The 21,651-nt window shown below is 45.6% G+C and overlaps 1 protein-coding gene across 1 annotated transcript in view; it reads left to right on the top strand.

The window, feature by feature from the left end:
* Nucleotides 1-20,759, top strand: part of COL20A1 (collagen type XX alpha 1 chain) — an 84,171-nt gene extending 63,412 nt beyond the window's left edge. The window contains exons 27-40 of the mRNA XM_067554092.1: nucleotides 1,645-1,722; nucleotides 3,098-3,184; nucleotides 6,190-6,243; nucleotides 7,349-7,444; nucleotides 8,035-8,088; nucleotides 8,780-8,833; nucleotides 9,531-9,584; nucleotides 10,941-11,012; nucleotides 11,553-11,588; nucleotides 13,082-13,148; nucleotides 14,627-14,815; nucleotides 18,743-18,820; nucleotides 19,995-20,150; nucleotides 20,476-20,759. Coding sequence (XP_067410193.1) covers nucleotides 1,645-1,722; nucleotides 3,098-3,184; nucleotides 6,190-6,243; nucleotides 7,349-7,444; nucleotides 8,035-8,088; nucleotides 8,780-8,833; nucleotides 9,531-9,584; nucleotides 10,941-11,012; nucleotides 11,553-11,588; nucleotides 13,082-13,148; nucleotides 14,627-14,815; nucleotides 18,743-18,820; nucleotides 19,995-20,150; nucleotides 20,476-20,552 — 1,152 coding nt within the window. The 3' untranslated portion in view covers nucleotides 20,553-20,759. The remainder of the gene's footprint in view (nucleotides 1-1,644; nucleotides 1,723-3,097; nucleotides 3,185-6,189; nucleotides 6,244-7,348; nucleotides 7,445-8,034; nucleotides 8,089-8,779; nucleotides 8,834-9,530; nucleotides 9,585-10,940; nucleotides 11,013-11,552; nucleotides 11,589-13,081; nucleotides 13,149-14,626; nucleotides 14,816-18,742; nucleotides 18,821-19,994; nucleotides 20,151-20,475) is intronic.
* Nucleotides 20,760-21,651: the final 892 nt, after the last annotated feature.

Genomic DNA, 21,651 nt, shown 5'->3' with positions numbered 1-21,651 from the left:
CTGACTCCCCTTGATTTGGTGGGATTGCTTTGCGTTGGTGTGAATGATTACACAGGGTGCAGGGCAAAGATGAATTAGGCGCCTACTCCAAAGCATTCTGACCTGCAGATCTAGGAACTGCAAATGAGAACAGATCAGCTGATTGTAACTTTCCACCCCCGAAGGCAGCATTGCACAAGCAGTCTGGCCCAGGTGCGTTGCCTACAGCCTCTGCTAACGCCCGGGAGAAGTGAACTCATGCAATGTACTGTGAGAAAATGACATCCAAGGAACGAGCGGTACGATATGGGGAACAGATTCATGAAGCAGGATTCAAGCAGCTCTTACTTTATTTGCCAAAGATATACTGTAGTGGTATAGACTGTCAACAGCCCTGTCAGATCTCTGCCTTGGAGGAAAATAGCCTCTCTCCTCTGCAGATTTTTCTTTTAGTAGCTTAGCTAGCTGGATCCAGTAATTGAAGAGCTACTAATGACCTTCTCTACTTCCATCATGCTTCAAGCCTAACAAAGCTTCATGTCTTCTGCAGCTCTGCTACCCTTAAGAAGACAGAGTACCTCATTATTGCTTATCATTGAGCTTTATTTAAGACATCTAAGTGCTATTTGATCTATGGGGCCCATTTTATATCCCTATACTGCACATCACACTCCCCCGTCGCACCACTCACTCACTCACTCACTCATCATCATTAAATGCATGGGGGGGGGGGGAGTCTGGATTTGGTAAAAATGGCATTTTTTTAAAATGTGTTTTTTAAATCTCTCTCCCCCTTTTTCTTCCTCATGCTGCATTTGCTCTTTTGCTACTCAGAATGGAAAGATATGGCAGACCAGGGACAGGAGGAGGAGGGCAGAGGATTTATTTGGAGGGGGATGATGCATCTCCCAGGAATAGCTGCTTCTTTTCTTCCTCTACCACTTTCTTTGAGTGGCAGCAGAGCAAAGTTGTCTTTTTACATTTTGGCTCATGTTGAAGCCAATTACCTGGGGCCTCGGGAGCGACTTGGTGCTGAACTCTGTGTAAATCAGAAACTGAGGTTTTGTTAGCATGGATCTGCTTATAGAGTTCTCTTCAAGGCTCTGGCCTCGGAGGCCTTGAGACTTGCTATCCAATTCAATGACCAGCTTCCCCTTCTAAATCACGTATCCATTGCCTTGTGCCTGCAGTTTGTACAACTGCCTCTGAATGAATGTGCCCCCCTTGGTGGGAAGGGGGGGAAGAAAGCTCATGATCGGTCTCTTACATAAGGTTATTTTTACATCCTGCTGCAGCCAGAAGTGGTCAAGAACTCACACAACTTCTTTCCAGACCACTCTGTAGTAGGTCTGCAGTAGGATGAGATATTATTCCCATTGGCATCTTAACAAGCCTTGGCGTGAGCTGTTATTGGGAACATACAACAACGGGTGCATTAGCCTGCCTCATTGCTGTACTTCGGGACACCTGGAAGCACTACATTAAAAAAAAAAAATCAGTGAAGGCCTATCCTTTATTTTCTACACCTGAATTCTCATTGGGGGCCTCTCTTCTTCAGCAGAGGGTAAGGGAATAATTATGCCTGGCCATGTAAATGGCAGGTTGCACAGCCACCCCACCTTTGTAACCCTGCTCAGGACCCCTCTAATTCTGTTTGCTCCACAGTTCCAGCTGCAGTCTTTACAAATCGTATGTAGTGGCTTATGGGCAGAGGAAGATAGATGCTGTGATCTCCCTGCAATGGTAAGACACGAGTGAATTCTGGGCTGATTGTGATGAGACTGGGGAATGTGGCAGAAGATGGGACATACAAGGAAATGACACTTTGCATAGAATTTTGGTAGGGTTAGGAGGAGAACTTTTATTTTGCCTGAGAAACTGATAAAAGTAGCTAGAGCTAAAGCCAAGTGAGTCTGTTCCCAGTGAAGTTAAGCGCAAAATGCCTGTTGGCTTCAGCCAGCAAGAGAGCTTCTCTGACACATCTCCACCAGTGTAGGTCATTCCTGACTTGAATCACACCTACTGCGCCAGCGCTGACAGCCACACACCTCTGCCCCTGCCCCTCACTGCTGAATTATGACTAGAACGGGTCAGAAATGTTCTGATGCGACGAAGCTTTATCAGAAAATGTCAGTTCATCAGACCCCAAATGATTGGTGAAAATAGCTTTGGGAACCAGCTGGCCCAGGAGTCTGAAAGCTCTATGGTCCCTGGCCTGGGATAGTCTGCAGGGAACCCTCAGCAGATGTTGCCTGAAACTGACATTTAACTGAGAAGAATGTCAGTTTCTGGCCCGTGTATTTTGTTTTGGAAATGCCCTGTGTGCGTTTCTGAAACACAGTTTTCTTGGGATTTCCAGTTTCTGGGAACTTTTGATATTCCAAATTTTCCCGTGAACTGGAAATCCTGAATTTGTCAGCGATAGTTATCACATCCCACTGCTCTTCCATTCCAATCCTGGGCCTCTCTTGCGCGCACAGACTCATTCCGACTGAACTGAGAGGTGGTTTGTTTTGTGGGCAAAGATATAGTAAGGAGTGGATTGATTGTAAATTTCAGTGGCTATAAAATGTAGGGCTGGTTGAAAATTTTCCTTTTAAAATTGTTTTTTGATGGAAAATTGGGTCTTTCAATTAAACATAATTTTCCACACAAACCATCTGCAGAAAATTTTGATTTTCACTGAAAAGAAGGAGTGCTCAAAATCCAAAAACATTTTGGTTTTCAGCTCAAAACTGAAATACTTCAGAAGAAAACCAAAATATTTACATTTGGATATAGTGCCTCAGCTGGACTTTCACCCATAATGCACCATGGTCCTTGGACTCCCATGCTGCACTGCCTCATATCACCAAGAGGGGAGATCATGGTGCATCATGGGAAATGTAGTCTGGCTAAGTACTAGCATGATGAGGTGAAATTTTCAGCAGTGCCTAAGTCCCATGTTCAGAAGGGACTTAGGAGGCTAAATACCATTAACTTTCAATGAGACCTTAGGTGCCTGAGTCATGAAAACGGTATTTAATTTTTGAAAGTGTTACCCATAATCCATTTCACTCTCGCTGCACAGCCATTAATGCCAGCCTGTATGTTCTTTTGTTCTTTTTTGTTCTTTCAGAGAAATGAAGAGACCTGCCCTACCTTGACTCCTTCCTGCACCTGCACTTCAGGTATCCCAGGCCTACCCGGTCCTCCAGGGCCCCCTGTAAGTTTGTCTTTTCACATTTGTTCCTAGAAATGTTTATAAAACCATGTCTTGTCTAGCACCCTCATGGCATGTCACAGCCATGTGCAAAGGAGAGGGTCCCTGCCATGAGTTCATTGTCTAGGCAGACACTGGACAGAGGGAGAAAAGGGAAACACCATAGAGAAATGAGTGTAAGCAGTGAAATGTGTCTCTAGATTTATCATCTCTTCTGAGATCTTGTAACTGATTAAAGGATGTGGCAGCCCTTCTCTGCTCAAAACTCAGACCCAGTGACTTTGACTTGGCAAGCTGGGTTTCTCTTCTCTTGGTTCTGAACAGCAAGTAAATGCTGGAGTTGGCAGCCCAGATTTCCATCCTGAATTTCCCAATTAATATCAGAGGTGGGATGAAGCCAAAGCGTATTGATCCAGATATCATATACCAACAAAGCAAAGAGTGCATGGAGCTGGCATTGTGATCCAAGCCCATCTTGGCATGGGGATTTGTATTTTTATAATGCTGAATAAGATAACAGCTGCAGATGTTGTGTCTCCCACCGTGGCCATCTTAACCTGGGCTGGCCTTTCTTTTGATTTTTCTCACCTACTGCCAGAGTGAAAACAGTTATCTGGCAAGACGACAGTGACACCTGGGGGCAGAGAGAGCATTACCGTACTAATCCTCTTATGAGAGGTGGGCTGGATTCCCTTTTTGTTTGTCTGTACAGATCTGTTAGAGAGGAAGCTCTGAAACCCTCTATGAAAACTTTAAATGCAAAAGGCATGGCATGGAAACCTTTGCTCCAGCCTTACTTGGGGTGGGTTCAATAAAGATTTAAGATAGAGAAAAGGAAGCCTTGTATGGATGTCTTCGGCAAATCCTCTGTCCAGTCTGTGCAGTGCACAAGCCCACGCAAGGAGGAGTGCATGTTGATTGTGGCTCTCAGAAACTCTGGTTGTTCTCTCTGGAAATACAGTTATGACACACATGCTTCATGCAACATGAAATCCTGACCGATTTGTGACAGGGACAAAACGTGTCTCAAGTTATTCCAGATGAGAATAGCGAGCAAAGAGATCGCATTCACATCCACTCTTCCTTCGTGAGCTCCTTTTGAGCAGGGATAGACCCCTCTTGGGTACCCCATAAACAACCTCTAGCAAAGCTCTCTAGGCATACTTGCTTAATCCAAATCCATTGCTGTTTAGATTCAAGAACAGAAACCGTCAGATTAAGATGTCAAAAGTTCATTCATCACCTGTACATGCTAGAAGATTAGTTTCCTCTTCAATCCAGTGGTTATGCAGATGCGCAGATAAACCAGGTCTCACTGGATACAGTGCCTTTCCCCGCTGTGAACGTGTTCAGCTGGAGATTATGTACAATAGAGTGTGTGCTCTTGAGTATGCCTGTTCCATCCACATCTTTCTGCAAGTGGCTGGAATAGAGATTAATCAGCATCACTCCGGGAGAAGCACTTTGAGAAATGAGTGTGTAATCTCAGTGCCCTATTGAAATGCTTTCTTTGCATTTCCATGTTCCCATTTAATACCTTTCCTTTTTATGGAATATGCTAAAATACAGGGGGTCTGATTCTGATCTCTCTTACACCACTGACCAAAGGGGAGCTTGCCATAGGGGATGTGACTTTTACCGGCTTGTTACTGTTCAGCTCACTCAAAATGTATTTATGGCAGCCTACCGGGGGCCGTAGGGGGGAAAGGCAGGGAGCGTGAGAGGAGCTTTCCGCATCCACTCACGGCCAAGGTGAGAGCTTTCACAGTTGCAGTTCCCTTTGGGGGCTGAGCTGAGTGTGAGCTAGAGATGGGGCTGAACTGGAACGCCAGATCTGAGCCCTTGCAAAATTTGGTGAAGTCCTAATTTGGATCTGCCCCCAGAGCCAGTCTTGGGGGGGGGATCATGAAATATGAACTCTTTGCTTTGTGTTAACATTGCCATTTGCAGAGCCGACCAGGCTACTGAATGAACAGATGGAGCAAAAGAGTTGCTTCCCTCCTATATTTTCCATGGAAGTGCAAAACTACAACTAGTCAAACCCCACAGCCCCTGATGTCGCCTTCATCACCCCGTTGTTACATTTACAAAAACCAAGCAACCTCAGGCTTTCTCCCATGCTGCTCCTCATGCTTGGAAAAAACTCCCAAATAAGCATCCACAAGGCCACCGCATTGTCCTTTTTTCAAATCTCCCTCCTTAGAAGCCTGCTATGACGGATGGCCCGGCAGCCGGTGTGCAGTGACCACTGCTTTTCCATACTGGCTAGTATCTCACTGTTACCTTTTTGCTTCCTGCTCTCTTTGTTGTAGCCGCCTCTGACAAGCGCTTTGGGGCAGGGAGCATCTTTTTATTGTGTGTGTGTGTTCGATGCCTAGCACGATGGTGTAGCTGAGGCCTGGCCTGACATGAGTGATTGACACATAAAAGGAGGTCTCATTTCTTGAAAGATAGAATTGGGAAATAAACTGATCATTAGGCTAAAAAGACAGAATGTCTGGACTGGCTGAGATAAAAGGGAGGACATTCAGGGAACCGTTCACTACAAACAAGATAACGATGAGCAAGTAAGGTAGGAATGCAGAGAGGGAGTGAAGAAGAGGATTGAACATGGAGATCGCATGCCGCACAGCGGTTGGTTCTTGCAGAGTAACCAAGCCACGCCAAAAATATGTGTGCAATGTAACAGAAGCAATGAGATGTGTAATGTAAAGAAAGGGAGAGGGTTTCTGTGTAACTTTGGAGCTGTGATGTACCCTGCATCCATCTCCCCTGCATTTGAGCCTGATCAGATCAGTGTAGCCCTGCTACATGCCACATAAAGACACCTGAGTGACCAGGTCTGGAGTCGCACTGAGTTCTTGGGACACTGAGTGGAAAGAGGTCTCAGAGGGAATCCCGACAAATGGGGCCTCGGCCCCTCCCTCGGATTCCTAAGCAATACCGCAGTACACACACTTCTTAATATGAATAACAAGATAATCTTGTGCTCTGTCCTACTTTGGCAGGGTAGTCCTGGGAGAAGAGGACCACAAGGGGAACAAGGTGAGCCAGGGCCGAAGGTGAGTAAATGCTAGGAATCTGATTTTCCTTCAGGCAGCTATAAATGTCTGCAGACCTGGGGTGACCAAGTGCAACTCCACTAACTTCAATGGATTTGCATTCACTTACCCAGGTCTGAATTCATCCCTAGTGAATGTTTGAGGATTGAGCCTTCTGACTACTATGGGCAGGGGCCATAGATTTTAGAAACAGAACAATGAAAATCTGTGTAATTGAACAGACAAGTAAATGATTATTGAAGCACTAAGCAGGTGCTCAGGGCTGTGCAATATAGATTAAGACATGATCCCTGCTCCAAGATTCTCTGACGCCTAGGTGTGTTGATTAGTGACATGTACCCGCCAGGCTTCTTTCTAAGAAAGCAACCTGGCTCCTCCGTGTGAAAATGTCCATCGCCGTTTTGTGCGGCTCGTGCTCTCCCTGCCCATTCATGGCCAATTTGATCGGGCTCCTTGGCGTGCTTGTGAAAGGTGTGAAGTACCGGGAGAGCCACAGAAACAGCTACAAAGGAGTGACAAGCACAAAACAAAATGCTGGAGCTGAATTTGGCAGGCGGGGAAGGCATTGAAATCCACACCCAGAGCGTTTGCAAATTAGCGTGCTTGCTAAGTGTTACCCACTAAAGCATGATTCAGAGAAGCCAGTAGAGGAGCGAGGGGAAAACCCCACCACTTTCCTTTTTCAAACTAACGGCACAGAAACCAGCATCACTGATAGAGTTGGTCAGAAAAAGACATGGAAAAATGGAAACCGTTTGCAGCTAAGTCTTTGCAGAGCTTCTCATCCCCCCCTCCCCCCCCCCGCCGCCCCATTTCTGACCAGTTCCAGTTACTAGAATGATTTGCTGCAAGGCAGGGCTGCTCCTGCCTCCCTGGGAACCAGTGGGAGTTTTGCTGTTGACTATGCTGGAAGCTGGATCAAAACCTTGCACTGGAAAGGCAAGGGCTGTACGGCTGAAGATACTGGGCGTTTCCAGCCCTGGCCTTTTCCTTTTGCCTCCAGTGGCGGTTTTGTGCTGACACAGATCGTACGGTGCAGTCAATGCATGTGGAAGTTGCTGGTGTTCCTCCCCACATTCGGTTTCATTTCTTTGACTGGCTTTAGGGTGAGCCAGGTCCTCCTGGACAAGTCGGACCAGAGGGTCCTGGTGGACAACAAGGGTCACCAGGCTCCCAAGGAATCACTGTGCAGGGTCCAGTGGTACGTGATCTCTCCCGTTGTTTTTTTCTCTCTCTTGCACTTTGAGTTAAGGATACATCTGCCTGGGGGGTCTGGTTTTGTTTATTACAGGGATGTGGTGATCAAAACACGGGAGCCCTAACTACACCGCTGCTTCCAATGCTATTACTACCAGCTGCACGGTTGCTGTTACAGGGATGGCTGGTTTTTCTAATGTTGATAAGGCCCTAAATTGAATCATTGTGGTTTAAAAACTGGTCAGAGGGGCTAGCTGATCCCTAGTATAGTTCTTGAGGAGCCAAACAGAGCATTGAAATTTCAGCAGCACAGTCGTCATGGTTAGAGAAGCAACGGGGTGGAGGTATACTGCATGCATGTGTTTATACACACGTGCTCCTACTGGCATGCAAATGCCAGGCACAATAGTCAGGAATGAAGGTGTGCAAGGATCCAGATGGGCACAAATCACTTCAAAGGGAGGGAGGCGTCACTGGCGTCGTGGTCCGGCTGAACTGTCCATTAGTGATGAGTGGCCATGGACAGATAGACTGCCCCCCCAGCTTACGAGGTGGTGCAGAATACAGGTAACTCTTGTTACGTTTTGATTCCAGGGACCACCAGGGATTAAAGGGGAGAAGGGAGACACTGGAAGCCCAGGCATGCAGGTAATATAAACCCCGTCGCTCCTTTGACTCAAAGATCTACCTATTTCCCTGCTGAACATTGGAAGCAGAATTTGAAATCCAAGGAGTTAGCTTTCATGATTGAAAATCCATCTCCACTTTGAAAGCACAGCTCCTCCCCGCAGGACTCCTGCAGCAATACCTTGCGCTGCGACTGTGCACTCGTATCCGAGCTTGCATGGGAGCTTGGGACACATTTAATCAATTCAGCCTCTCGCCAACCGTGCAAGTCCCGCAAGTATTTCCCAGGGGCATAGACTGGGCCATGGACAAACAGTAAAGCGATGGCAGAGCTGGGAGTAGAAGCCAGCAGCCTGGCTTCTCTACCACGTCCTAAGTATCCACACTGCAGAAGAGGCAGGAAACCCAGCTGGGCCTGAAAAATGCTTTTGGGGCTTCCTGCTATGGAAGGTGCTGTTTCAATGTAAGACAGAGGGGAGGAGTCAGAAGAGGAGCCTGACCTTGATGGTGAATGGGGGAGAGTTCAGTTCATACACCTGGAAATAGAGCAAGTTGCAAATGGAATGTCATGGATGTTTTTAACGCTCTTTCTGTTTTTGTTCAGCTGTGCTCGTTTGTCCTCTTTGGTGGTCACCTCCGTTTCTACCCTTAAAAATACGATGTGGGATGTAATTGCTGGATGCCAGACTTAACCAGCTATTCTGTTTTACAGGGCATTCCTGGTGCCCAGGGAAGTCCAGGCAGAGATGGCATTCAGGGTGCCAAGGTAAACCACGCAGACCCAGATTTTCAAACATAGGCACCTAGCCTTCTATTGTGGCCTGATTGGCAAGAAATGCTTAGCACCCACACGTCCTGATGTGCATGGGAGAAACTGAGATTCCTTAGCACCTCTGAAAATTGGCCCATTTTTAGCTGCATAAATACGGCCTTGGGTACCTAACTTTTAGTCACTCAAGTTTGAAAACTTTGGCCATACTGTCTCTGCACCACTTCCTGTAAAGTGCATGTCAGAGTGTATGGGGGGACGGGAGGAACTGGCTTGAGACTGTGGAGTAGAGATTTGCTCCCTGGGTACGTCCCACCTGACACTTTACCTAGCAAAGAGCTCTGGGGGTCCTATTCTTCTCATAGCGTCTTGGAGCAAGCATGGATGTTGCGCTGTCGACAGGCAGCATTCACAGTTTTCTCTGCTCTCCACCCTGCGGCTGATATTGCTAGCCCAGGGCAAACCTGTGGTGGTAGGAATGGGTGAACTGATGATCCAGACATCTCAAATTTGGCCAGAAAATTCTTCAGCTAAATTTCTATGGCTGAGCAGTTGCCAACGTTCTTGTGCGTTTGGCAGATTTTATGTTCAGTTTGTAAGCCCTGGCCTTTGGGGTAAGGCACCACATCACTGCGCCCTCAGCTCTCACCAGTGCTGTGTGGACCCTCTTGTTAACACACTGTTGGGTTTGCAGGGGGTGAGAGGACTGGAAGGCACAGCGGGGCCTCCGGGGCCACCAGGACCCAGGGTAAGAGCTTGCGCTAAATGTCAGTATAAAGCTTGTCATCAGCATTAACTCACTTTCCTGCTGACTTGCTGCATTTTCCACTGGAGCCACTGTCACCGCCCTTGGCCTGGCTCATCACAGGGTTAGAACCTGGGTCTTTCAGCACTGCAGCAGAGACCGCTACCACTTCCATTTAAGGAGTAACTCCAGTAGCTGGTAGCAATAGTAGACTTATCTAGTGGAGCAGCCTCTAGAGGGACATGCACTTTGCCAGAGGCTTAGGTGGTCCAGTTGGCTACTGTTCCTCTTTCTTAGATGGTGGATGAGTTTAAGGCATTTTATAGGGATGCTAGACTGAAGTCACTAGCTAGCGCTGGGCATGATGCCCAGCAAGATCTCTGCACTCACCACCAGTGGGATGTGAGTTGTTCCCAAGCACAAGTACCTAGCGTCAGTTTTGCCAAGGACAGCCCTGAGAGTCTATATGGCTTATATGGCTCCAATCATGTTAGCGTTGAGTACTTCACAACACCTTTGGCGGGGGTGAAGTATTCAATCCCCACCTTACAGATAAGGACCGGAGGCACAGAGAGGCTCATTGAGCTACTTCCAAACTACAGGCGCTACATGGCAGACATGGGACTTGAACCCAGGTTCACTGAGTCCCAGCCTGAGCCACCCGAACAGCGTTTGTGCAGTGATGATGCCACTCTGTCCACTAGGAACTGCATTGAAACCTCCATCTCATTTCCCCATAGCCCCCACAAGAGCGGCCAGTTGTTATTGACTGGAATCCAGTGAGTGAAAAATTGCAAAAATATATATAGCAAATAATGCACTCCTTTTCCCTATGCAATTCTGGCAACTGCAGAAACACACCTGGGGAGCAGAGGGAGATGTCTAGAACATGGAGGGTTTTTTTATTACTTTAAACAATTCTTCATTATTGATGCAGTTCCACATTGGAGGGAAGCGCAACTCTAAAAAAGAGGCATGAAGTGTCCAAAGAAAAGGATGTGCTCTGAGCTAAGACTAAAATAATCTGAATGTAGAGTGAAAGAACTAAAAACTGAAGGCTAAAAACCACACTGCAGGTGGTGGGCACAACTCACATCCACTCTCCTGACCATAATTGAGACAGTAATAGGAAATGATGTGAACATGACTCATGCATGATAGACTCTTAAGATCGTATTCATGGTTGGATGATGCACTGACACAAACCTTAAGGGCACAGTGCCCTTACCTGAGCCCTCTAAACTAATTCTGCTGGTGCCCTTGGAGCCGTAGGCAGATGTCAGCCTCAAGTAGCAGAAGAAGAAAGCATGCAACTGATTGGCCTTCTCTGTAGCTGCATCTCACATTTAATCTCCGCAGGGTTTCCAAGGAATAACAGGTTCCCGAGGCAGTAGCGGGGAGCGAGGACCTCCGGGTGATGTCGGACCCACTGTAAGTTCCCCGCTCCTCCTGCGTGTTGTGGCGCTCCAGGAGTGCCTGACAAGAGCATGGGATCTAAAGAAGTTCTAAATAGAAATGAGCTGCCTTTGCAAGATTCCTCTCTTCATCTGAAATTCCTCAAAGCTCGAATGTGTATAGATCTGAGGGCTGCAGTTAAGATTCATTTCTTTTGTTGGAAGGCTCTCTGGCTATTCATCAAAGACTTGGCTGGCAAACGTGTTGGAGTATACTCAGGGCTAGCTGTTCATGGCATGCCTGGCCCTTGTCCTTGTGAGGATTTGTCCAAGCAAATGGCTGAGATTCCTCCCGTTTTGGAAGGAACTCCTAAACAGGTCCACTGAAAATGTAGACCTTAATTTGGAATTGGCCTGCCAATGTTTCTATATGAAATGTGCATACCGCTAGCTGTTCTACTGAGAATCACAACAGCAAAGTACTGTAATAGTGCCAGCTTTTATTAAATTGACCTTTTTACTTTCTATTTTTCACCTTCCAGATTAAGTGTTTATTTTTGCTTTATTTTCTCAACAGGGTCTGCCTGGTCCAAAGGGGGAAAGGGGAGAGAAAGTGAGTTTTTCTCCTTGGAGTTCTTTATACCGTGCAGTACAGCTAACGAGTGCAGCATTGAAAGGGCAGAACAACTGTCCAAGTGACAGTGACATGATAAAGCCATTTCAGTGCTGAACCACCTAATTTACCAGTTGCTTCTTAGCTTTCCAGTCACCTGAATGATTGTTCCCTAGGAATCAGACATCATTTTGCAACAGGCTTAGTCTCAGAAGCAGTAGGGGGGAAAAAAGCCCACCAACAACTTGACTCCCGCGAAGGATTTTTCTAAAAAAATATATTGCATAATATTATGACTAACTCAGAACAAAATGTTGTGGGTCAGATCCTCAGCTACAGTTAATAACTGCAGCTCCATTGGAATCAGGGGATTTATACCAGCGGAAGAGCTGGTCTTATATATGGAGGGGGAGTTTTCCCATTGCAACTCTGCCTAAAATTTTCAAAAGTGCCTGAGTCCCATTTTCAAGGGTGACTTAGCCACAGACCTTCAAAGGTATTTGGGCACCTACCTTCCCTTGATTTCAATGGGAGTTAGGCACTTTTTAGGATCTGGGCTTTAGGAGCCTATGTCCCATTGACTTAGCTGGTTTTGACCCTTGGTTTTTTGGCCTGCCTACTGCTAGATAGCACCAGGTGCCAGAGAATCCACACAGCTCTTCTACCAGCATGCAATCAGTCAGTCAGTAAATTACACATGAGAACTGGCAAAACTCGAGCCTGTAGGTGATGCACATATGGACATACCCTTAGAGATTGAGTGCAAGACTTCTCTAGTTGAAGCTGGTATCTGCTTGTTCATTTTATCACCTCCTTTTTTCGCCAGCTCTTCCTTCTTTGAACTTTTTTTGTGATGTGATTGCTGTTTTTTCCTGGGCCTTGTGCCCAGTTTTTATTTAATTGTGTAAGATTGCACATCGATCGCAATAGAACCAGCCACTGATGAATGTTTTATAAAGAGGCTTGGAAGGGTTCTATTTTCATAAAGTTATGAATTTTAATGGGTAGTATCAATGCTTATTTCCAAGTAGCTTATATCCTGTTTTCCAAAAACTTTAAGAAAAAACTCAAAGCGAGTGTTCTTTATTCAGCATGTAATGACTGTAGGAGTCAAGATTCATTCATTAAAGATTCAGAAAAAAAGGTATAAAATTGTAATACTTGATCATATTAATTATAAGCATCACTGAATACTGACATATGCTAGACACACTTATCAGCCTTCAAGCTACATATAGACAAATATACTCCAATTGTGGTGAATTTCATTTATTAATGATGGAAATTTATTTAATCCATTTATGGGTGCAGGGAAAACCAACATTGATATTTATCAATTAAGATTTGATTTCTTCAAAGCCCGTTGATAAATAAATAGAGACATCTCATGGGGATGAATATCGCGGTAGCGCAAGCTTTTGGTGCCGTCAGAAAACTTAACATTTTATCCACTTCATTTCAAATGTATTTAGTTGTTTTAAATTTTACTTCAGGGTGAACCACAATCCCTGGCCACAATTTACCAGCTGGTTAGTCAAGCTTGTGAACAGATGATTCAGAGTGAGTATCACATGTCTCTTTGGGGAATAGTGCTTCTAAGGTACTTTGAAGTTTCATGAAGAACCTGATCCAAAATCCATTGGCCAGCGGCCTTCCCTTGACTTCAGTGGGCTTTGGATGAGACCTAAAGAGTCTGATCCTGTGAGGTGCTGAGCATTAAAGTGAGGGTTCTCCTTTCAGGCAGGCCTTCAAACTGAACTTTTTTTCCCCAGATTGTATTAGCAGAAAGACCTGTGAAATATTTATTTCAAGTAGAGGAAAAGGCTTGGATTAAAACTTTATTCTTTTAGGAGAAACCACTGCAGTTTTCCTTTAATTGATCCCACAGTTTCTACAGCAGAGAAGAACAAGACTTTTGTTTTTGTGATTTGTCTGACTTGGAAAGCTCAGCTCAGATGCTGCAGCCTGGACCAAGTGCAATGACCAATGACTGCACCAGGAACTGCGTGTTTTGCTTTTCCTGGGATGAAGAGTTGTCAGCAAAATTTCCTGGGGTGACTGATGCACAGAGAGATCAAGTTAGTGTTTTTACACAGTCAGATACCAAGATCATGATTCAACAGAGTCTTCCTCTTCAATTCATGACTTCTGCAGTTTGGACTGACAACTTCATAGTAGCTGGTGATTTTTATTTAGAACGTTGGTGGCTTGAATAAAATCAGACTGCAACACTCATACCGATGTGGGGTTTGCAATATCAAAAGTTTCCATAGTTTGACTCACATCTATGTAAAATAGGTATGAGCTAAAAGTGAAACCACTTTCACTTGTCTAACACCCTACTCCCCCCTCCCCCCCAGCTTTGGGGTTCAGACAAAACAGAAGTGAATCTAAACCACCCTTGGATATGGTTTTGCAAATTCAATGAAGTTTCCTAGTAGTACTTTTTTCAAATCCAGACCTCCCTTTTCCTGCTCTGATGATAGGTACATTGCACTTTTAAGGCATATTGTGTTCCCTGTAACTTATGTAAATCAAATATATGACTTGTGGCAACAGAACTGTATATGCAAAATTAAAAAAGGGACCAAAACAAGGATCTCACTTCTAAACTCCTTCAGGTTTCAAGGGTTTGGTGATGGTTTCTGATCTGAGTCCTTGGGTCTGAAGTTGTCACAGAACCAGAAGAGGCTTTGGGGGGTTCGGCAGGGGGGGAAAGGTGGAGGTGTTATGTATAGATGCAGTCAATATTTTTGAGAGATTTGTTAGCACTATTATCTCTCAACCTACATGCTGGCCCTGGCCCCACTATATCTCTACTTTTGACAGACTTCAACTGTATTTCTTTGGTTGGAAGAACTTACAGAACCTTTCCTGAGCCAGGTAAAAGGGTGGGCAAAAAGCTTTTGGACCCTTTATTTTATATACAAAGGGTAAATTCATGTCAGCTAAGGGTCTGGCCTGAGGCCTTTTGCTCATCTAAGCATCTCCTCTGGAGTGGTAGATAAGGCAGTTTATTTTCTGATTTGCCTTCTCAGCTCACGTGTTGAAATTTGACACATTCATCCATGAAAATACAAGGAAGCCAGTTCCCGTATGGGAGGACACACTCAAACCAGGAAAATCTGGACCACCAGGTCTTCCAGGTACTTCTGGCATTAGAGGAGAAAGAGGAGAAGATGGTATCGAAGGACAGCCAGGCAAAGATGGGTATCCTGGGGAAAGAGGTACTGACTGAAATGTTCTTAAGCAGGGCTTCACCGTGACCTTATTTACTTTCAGACATAGCGCCTAATGAAGGGTGGCTTCTGCACCTAAAATGAACTCTTGTTCCAGATAAACATCAGAAACGGGCCCCGAGCACTGAGCTCAGGTCCATTACAAGTTTATTCAGCATGTTCTAGGGATGGGCACCAGCTACAAAGAACCCCTCAAGATCCATATGTCCACAAAGTTTGGAGGTTACTGGATGAGAGGGGTTTGTTTAGGTCTCTCTCTAGCAGGATATGCAGCCCAGCACCTTGTCAGCCAGTTTCAGGACTGACTCCCAATTTGTGGTTCTAAGACACTTTGAGTCACACTCGCCCCATTAATACTACAAACCAATGGCATGTATGCACAGTATTGCCATGCATGAGTGCCTGTTTGGGCACCCTGAATATCTGTACGGTAGATTTCAAGTACTCTTAGTCCTCTGCTTCTGAGCCAGTCATATCATACTGGCACTGTGTCTGTTTAGCAGAGTGGATCCCCCATCAGCCCTTCTCTAACTGCATCTCCCAAGTAGCCGGGACCTGCTCATCACTTCTCATCCTCCCCTCCTCAGCTTTGCCAGGGAGTCCTCTCCACATCTCTTCGTGCTGCCCCTTAGACGAGGAACTCCTTTCCTGAACTGACCTGCAAGTCCATTACCCTCTCACCTCATTCAAGTCCCATCTCTGTCGTGCCTAAGAAATCAGCCGTTTAATGATGGCTCCAGGAAAATATCTGGACATGTGTTGAAGTCAGAGCATCTGCCATGGCAGATGTGCCACTGGACAGCTGCAGCAATACATAAAAGGGGACAACTAGGATCCCTCCCTCCATCAAACAGCACTTCGGGAAAAACTTATGGGACTTGGGATATGCAGTGTCATGTACTTCTGAACCAGCTATAGACTGGCTACAGATCTTACTGACAGACGTGGGGTGTGCTCATCATAAGATCCTTTATTCAGGTCTGGCTGAGGTTAGCTTAAATAAGGTAATTTACACAGTGCCACCTAATGGCTGAACAATAAAACCATTTACCTTTCCATTACGAGCAAAGACTGGCCCAGGCCGGACAGGGCTGGTGGAGCCTTGTCTGGGTCCTGAAGCAAAGTTTGACGGTGTGAGAAGGATGCCAGTACTTGATTGTACCTCTTTTTTTCCTCCCACCCACTGTATTACCACCAGTCTCCGACTGCAAGCTTTTTGTGGCAGGGATGGCATGTGTGCGCACGCGTGTGCTCAATGGAGTGCAGTCCTGATAGATGCCTCTAGTCACTCATGTGCCATAAGTATTAATCAACAAAAACCAGGTGGACCATCTGCCCAGGCCGCATCACCCGTCGTCCAACGTGGGCTCTCTGGGTGCAATGCTGGCCCCATCTAACTACTTCTTGAACCAGCACAAATGAATTGACAGGGCCAAATCCTGAAAGCCTTCCTGGGTCAAAACTCCCATTGAAATCAATGGAAGGATTAAGTGAAGGTGTCTGCACATGGTGGACAGATTTTTCCAATGTAGGAATGAGAGCAATGTGCAAAACTTCTTATCTCTCCCTTCAGCAGCCAAAACACTGGCCGACTGCTTTTGGAGTGGTCTTTGTGAGCTTCGGAGAGAATATTCTCTTATCTCTGGCCTTTTGGCCTCAAATGTAAAGCTCCTGCTCTTGCAAGGAGAAAGCATTGCTGGAGCTTTTGTTTAATTATAGGAGAGATCGTGACTGCAGCGTCATCCTGTTTCAATAGAACAGTGCATTAAGGATAGGCTGTTGGAAGAACTTCTTGGCTACCACTCTAGAAAGGCACATGCCACATTATTAAAGATGAAAACTTTATGTGCGAGAGAGAGAAAAGGAAATCACTGGGTTCATGTGCAAGGAGAGCTTCTCCCTCCTTTTGGGGGCTGCCTTTTCATGCCGCATTTCCTTCCATTTTTAGTCAATGTTTGTGGTTTAATTGGCATGTTTCAACCCTGCCAATCATACAACAACCTGAATCTGTCAAGAGCGCTCAGGGAAGATACTGCACCCTTGTTTCCTATTCTCTCCACCTCCCTTCTTTTTAGCAGCTCCATACTTTTCTCTAGAAAAGCTGGCTTGGAACGCAAGTTGGGGAAAGTATCTCCCTAACTGAGCTTCTGGGGAAATAGCAAGTTTGCTTCTGAAGCAGCCCTTCTCCCCCTCTCCAGTCTTTATGTATTGGATCCCAGTAAAAACAGGAGGGGAACAAACCCTAAGGGTATATGCCAACCATGCTGACAGATTGTTTTCATATGAGGGATAGTTTAAAAAATAAAAAACAGCTTGTTTTTCCCCCTTCCCATCACAAGCAAGATATCCCCCATTCCCAAGCTCAACAGCTGAAGCTCTGTCTCTGTTCAGATGAAAAGACGTTTAGGGCAGGCAGCAATTTTTGCTACTAACGCAAGGGACCGCTGCATGCACTGAAAGTTCTTCTGTGGTTTGAGTCCTAGGCCTCTCAAGTGATTGCTGCTGCTGTCTCTCACAAGCATGTATTCCCATCAAAGGGTCCCCACTTCAGAAGCAGGTCCCGCATTGCTGAAAGCTTGTGACTGTAGAAGAGGGAAAGTCAGCGGTTAATGTGAAGAAATAATGGTGTGTGAGTGGATCTTTGTAAAATAGTTGTTGGAGGGTCCTGTGCAACATTAACTCAAACTGTTTTGGCTTAACCCTTCTGAAAAGCAGACCCCTGGTGGTAGCCGTTTAGTCAGTCAGTGCTGGCTTGAAAACGTAAAGTGTATCAAAATGACAATTAAGTGGAGAGGGGATGTAGCAGCCTGCAAGTATTTCCAGCGGGTCAAGTGAGGAGACGGCTCCCCTAGACAAAGACTCTTCAGTGTAGGGCTGGCCGAAATCTCTTGGCCAAAATTTCTATTGAAAAAAGCCATTTCCTCAAGAGAAATGCCTTGTAGAAGCATGAGGCACGAGGTGGATGAGGGTATATCTTTTACTGGATCAACTTCTGTTGGTGCGAGAGACACGCTTACAAGCTACACCGAGTTCTGCTGTGGAAGCACATCAGTTTTGACTGTTTTCGTCAGGAAGATGAGACTGCCTCATTAGCTTAGGGGTCAGGATCTTTACCTGAGACATGGAAGACCCAGATTAGAGTCAGAGCAAAGACGTGAATCTGAGTCGAGCACATCCCAGGCCAGTGTCTAAACCACCAGGATGGTGAAGCTGTGGAAACTTTTGCAAGGTCTCAGTTTCGTTCCTCATCAGAATGAAAACAAATTCCCAGCCCTCAAAACGTTTCACACACTGGAATTGCTGGTTTGCGGCCAGCCCTCTCTGAGCAGTTACAGCCCGGCAGCCTCGTTTAGTCATATGCAGCTGCACCGGTTGCCCTGAGAAAGCTGCAGTTGGGTGCTGGTCCCTGCCGGTGGGAAGAGGTAGACCGGGGAGAAAAAGCTGCCAAGCCAGTTCTGGCAGACTGGCTCTGATTCACAATGCAACAATGCGGATTATGCAGACCTTGCGGAGAAAGTAATTTCTACAGCACTACTAAAACAGCATTCAAGAGTGGAGGGCTAACAGCACCCTAAAGATGTATGTGTGCAGTGCACCGCACTTAAAGACCTGGTATAAATAATATTAAAAGATTACTTGATTTATATTAATTAGATGAGTATCCACTGAAACAAATTCATCGAATAGGGGCATGATCACATTTTAAGAGACAATGCCAAAGGACACGTATGCAGAGCTGCACAGGAAGGGTTAGAGGAGGAGATCCTGTTTTGCTGTGTGTGGTACTAAAGCTCACCATCTCCTAAAAGACCATAGCACGTAAGAGCCACCTTATGGGGATGCTGGAGCAGAGGATGTTAATTCAGGGGAAGCTGTGAAGCTCTGGTAAGTGACATCTCTCTCATCCTCAAACAGGAGGACCAGGACCCAAGGGGGAGAAAGGGATGGCTGGAGCCAGCAAGGAAGGAGTCCAGGGACCGAAAGGACGAGCAGGTACAGTGAATACAATCTTTCTGTTTTAGTCATAACGTTGACTCTTCATCTGGGCTACCAAGGAGTTTGAGCAAACAGCTTGTGCATAGCTTGAAACAGCCTCATCCCGAGTTCAGAGCAACACTCAGACTCATGAGGGGCAAATTAGCCTAAATCTGTCCCCAGTGGGGTTTCTGGCATCTTCATCTGAAACATCTGGTGCTGGCTATTATCAGAGACAGGAAACCAGACTATATGGCCCCTGGGTCTGCTCCAGTATGGCAGTTCCTCTGTTCCTAAGATTCAATGGGACATATTTTCCAAAGAGGGTCCCCATTGGTAAAGAGGCACATATCCCCACTGTCTACGTACTGACTAGGTGATTGTATCTTTTAATTATACAATTTACATAGACTATTCATGTTGCCTACACTGTTGCAGAGTTTGGTGCACGCAGGGCCAGATGCTCCAGTGGTATAAAGCCAGCTGAAGATGTGTCTCACAAAGCGAAAGGCCCTTTGAAAATTGGCCCCACTTTGTTGGAACCTAAAATATCTATACATTCTCCCATCGCTAAGAACCTGATCTGCTCTAGCTGGAGTCAATGAGATTATAGCTGAGTTCAGTGAGAGCAGGCTCCAGCAGGAGAACATTGCAGAAAGTGTTCTTACATGTATTTAAGATTTTGTTGCCATTGACATATAAAGACATAAAACCAATTATTCCTGCCAGGACCTTGGGATTAGTGGTTGGTAATTCTCCACATGGGAGATCTTGTGGAGATTCCCTAATCCTGATCCCCTGACCATCAGGGGCTGGGTGGACTCTCTATGGGTGAAGATGTGTCATCATACTAATCAGGGGATTCCTCTTCCTGATGTTTAGGAGAGACCACTGATGAATACGGACAAGAGTTCTTTGTAGCCTTCTTCAGCCAGAATGATGCTGGCCGCATCACAAAGATTCTAGGGTACTGGTGAACAGAAGGAAAGGATTACATTGTGGGAAATGGGAAAGCGGTCCATAGATCTCCATCAGGATGCAGAGGGGACTTTCCAACCTCATCTTGCTTCAAAAGGGCAGGGGAAAAGTCCCCAGATAACTGGCAATAGTTGATCGCAGTCAGCAGAGAATAGATATTGCATTGGACCAGCAGAGTTATACTATACTATTTGAGATGCCATTAATTTTTCAGGCCCTCCAGGAGAACAAGTCATAGGAAACCCAGGTCCGAAGGGTTCCCCTGGGAGCACGGGCCCCCCAGGTTTTCCTGGTGCTGGAGGCCATCCTGGGGAGCCTGGCTACCCAGGTGATTGTGATAACTCTGGATGCTACAGGGCAAGCACAAGAGGTAAATCCTGATTCTTTATATGAAGGTGATGATTTTTGAAGCTGAACCATTGATGTATCTTTGGTTACCTGGCCAAACTGTCTTAGAAAAACTATTACTACTAGTACTACTACGTCTTAGTTACTTTATTTTTCCCCTGGCCATACTTTGAGGACAGTCTGTCCTGGAAAACATTCTTTCCTAAGTACTTAACACAATCAAACCATGTGGAAAAATTCTGCTGAATGTTCATCAGTCATTGGATTAGCCTGTATCAACTGTATAGCTCTGCTCTTTACTCATCACTCCATCTCTGTCTCATATACTTTGTATATACCATGTACAGGAAGGGGAACTGGTTCAGGACTTCTGCTGAAGGATATTTTCACCCTCTGTCAGATGAACCTGTGCTTCTTTACTTAACCGTACCTCTCTTTCCCTTTTTCTCCATTTATGTGGACCACATCTGAAGAAGGCAAAGTAGATTTTTAAAGATGCTTCTGCTTCCTACTAATGGCTCTGTTTTCCCTTACGTGGAAAGCTTTTCCTCCCAGCACTGAGCTAGCCAGTTAACCTGGGCTATTTTCATGGTACCAATGACACGATATATTAATGTCTAGAATAAAAGACTCCCAATTACATGAAGTCCTATAAAGTACGGACACTAGCTGGTGCCTGAGAGAAGATTTGGAAGATTAATCATGCCCCCGGTGTCCTCAGTGCTTTGTGTTGTATTTATTCTCCCATTCAGTAGTATCTCCTGTTTTTCTCTCCACATGTAGATTTCATCCCTTGATGGTGGAGGCAGGGCTGCTGTGGACTGATCCCTGTCCTTTGGAAACTTCTGCACGAAGGCTCTATCTAGCCAGAGCATAACTGCAACTTGAAAACTAAATGCAAACTTTCTCTCCCCCCCCCCCCCCCCCCCCCCCGGTTGCACTGGATTTTAGTATGGAAGCAAAGAACTCTAAACTAAGCATAAAACTCTAGCCACAAAACCAGACTGTATGCAGACCATAGCTAGCCATCCCCTCACTTATATTTCTGTGTTATTATCTGAACCATTTTGCAGCGGACAGTTGGTGCATCTGAACTGATGTCATGTGTCCCGCAGCAGGGTAAAGAAATACAGTTAGAGATTCAAGCTGTTGGAATGACAAGAGAGCTGAGCCAAAAATAATGTTTATGGCATTTGAAATGTTCAAAAACCTGTCTGGAGAAATGGCTCATGTTTATTCACTTGTGCCTTATTTTTTTCAGCCATTATTGTGGGGCAGCCACTTTGATTTGTGTGTAGATGATCAAAAAAGTCCAAGGGACTGAAAGATGCAAACCCATACAGAGGGGACCATGTCATGTTATCTATCGGGTGACAATGGAATAAAGTCTAATACTATTTCTACCACTTCTGCCTTTAGAACAATATGGAAGCCTTCCTCCCAGTTTCATTATATACATGACTATCATTAGACTGTGGAATCGCCTTTGCAGAGGAGTGATGGAAGCCCATTGCCTAGTCTAG

This window comes from Emydura macquarii, unplaced genomic scaffold (assembly GCF_026122565.2).
Source record: "Emydura macquarii macquarii isolate MOO-44397 ecotype Brisbane River unplaced genomic scaffold, CSIRO-AGI_Emac_v2 contig_1483, whole genome shotgun sequence".
Classification (NCBI taxonomy): Eukaryota; Metazoa; Chordata; order Testudines; family Chelidae; genus Emydura; species Emydura macquarii.
This window is presented reverse-complemented; position numbering and strand designations above follow the sequence as displayed.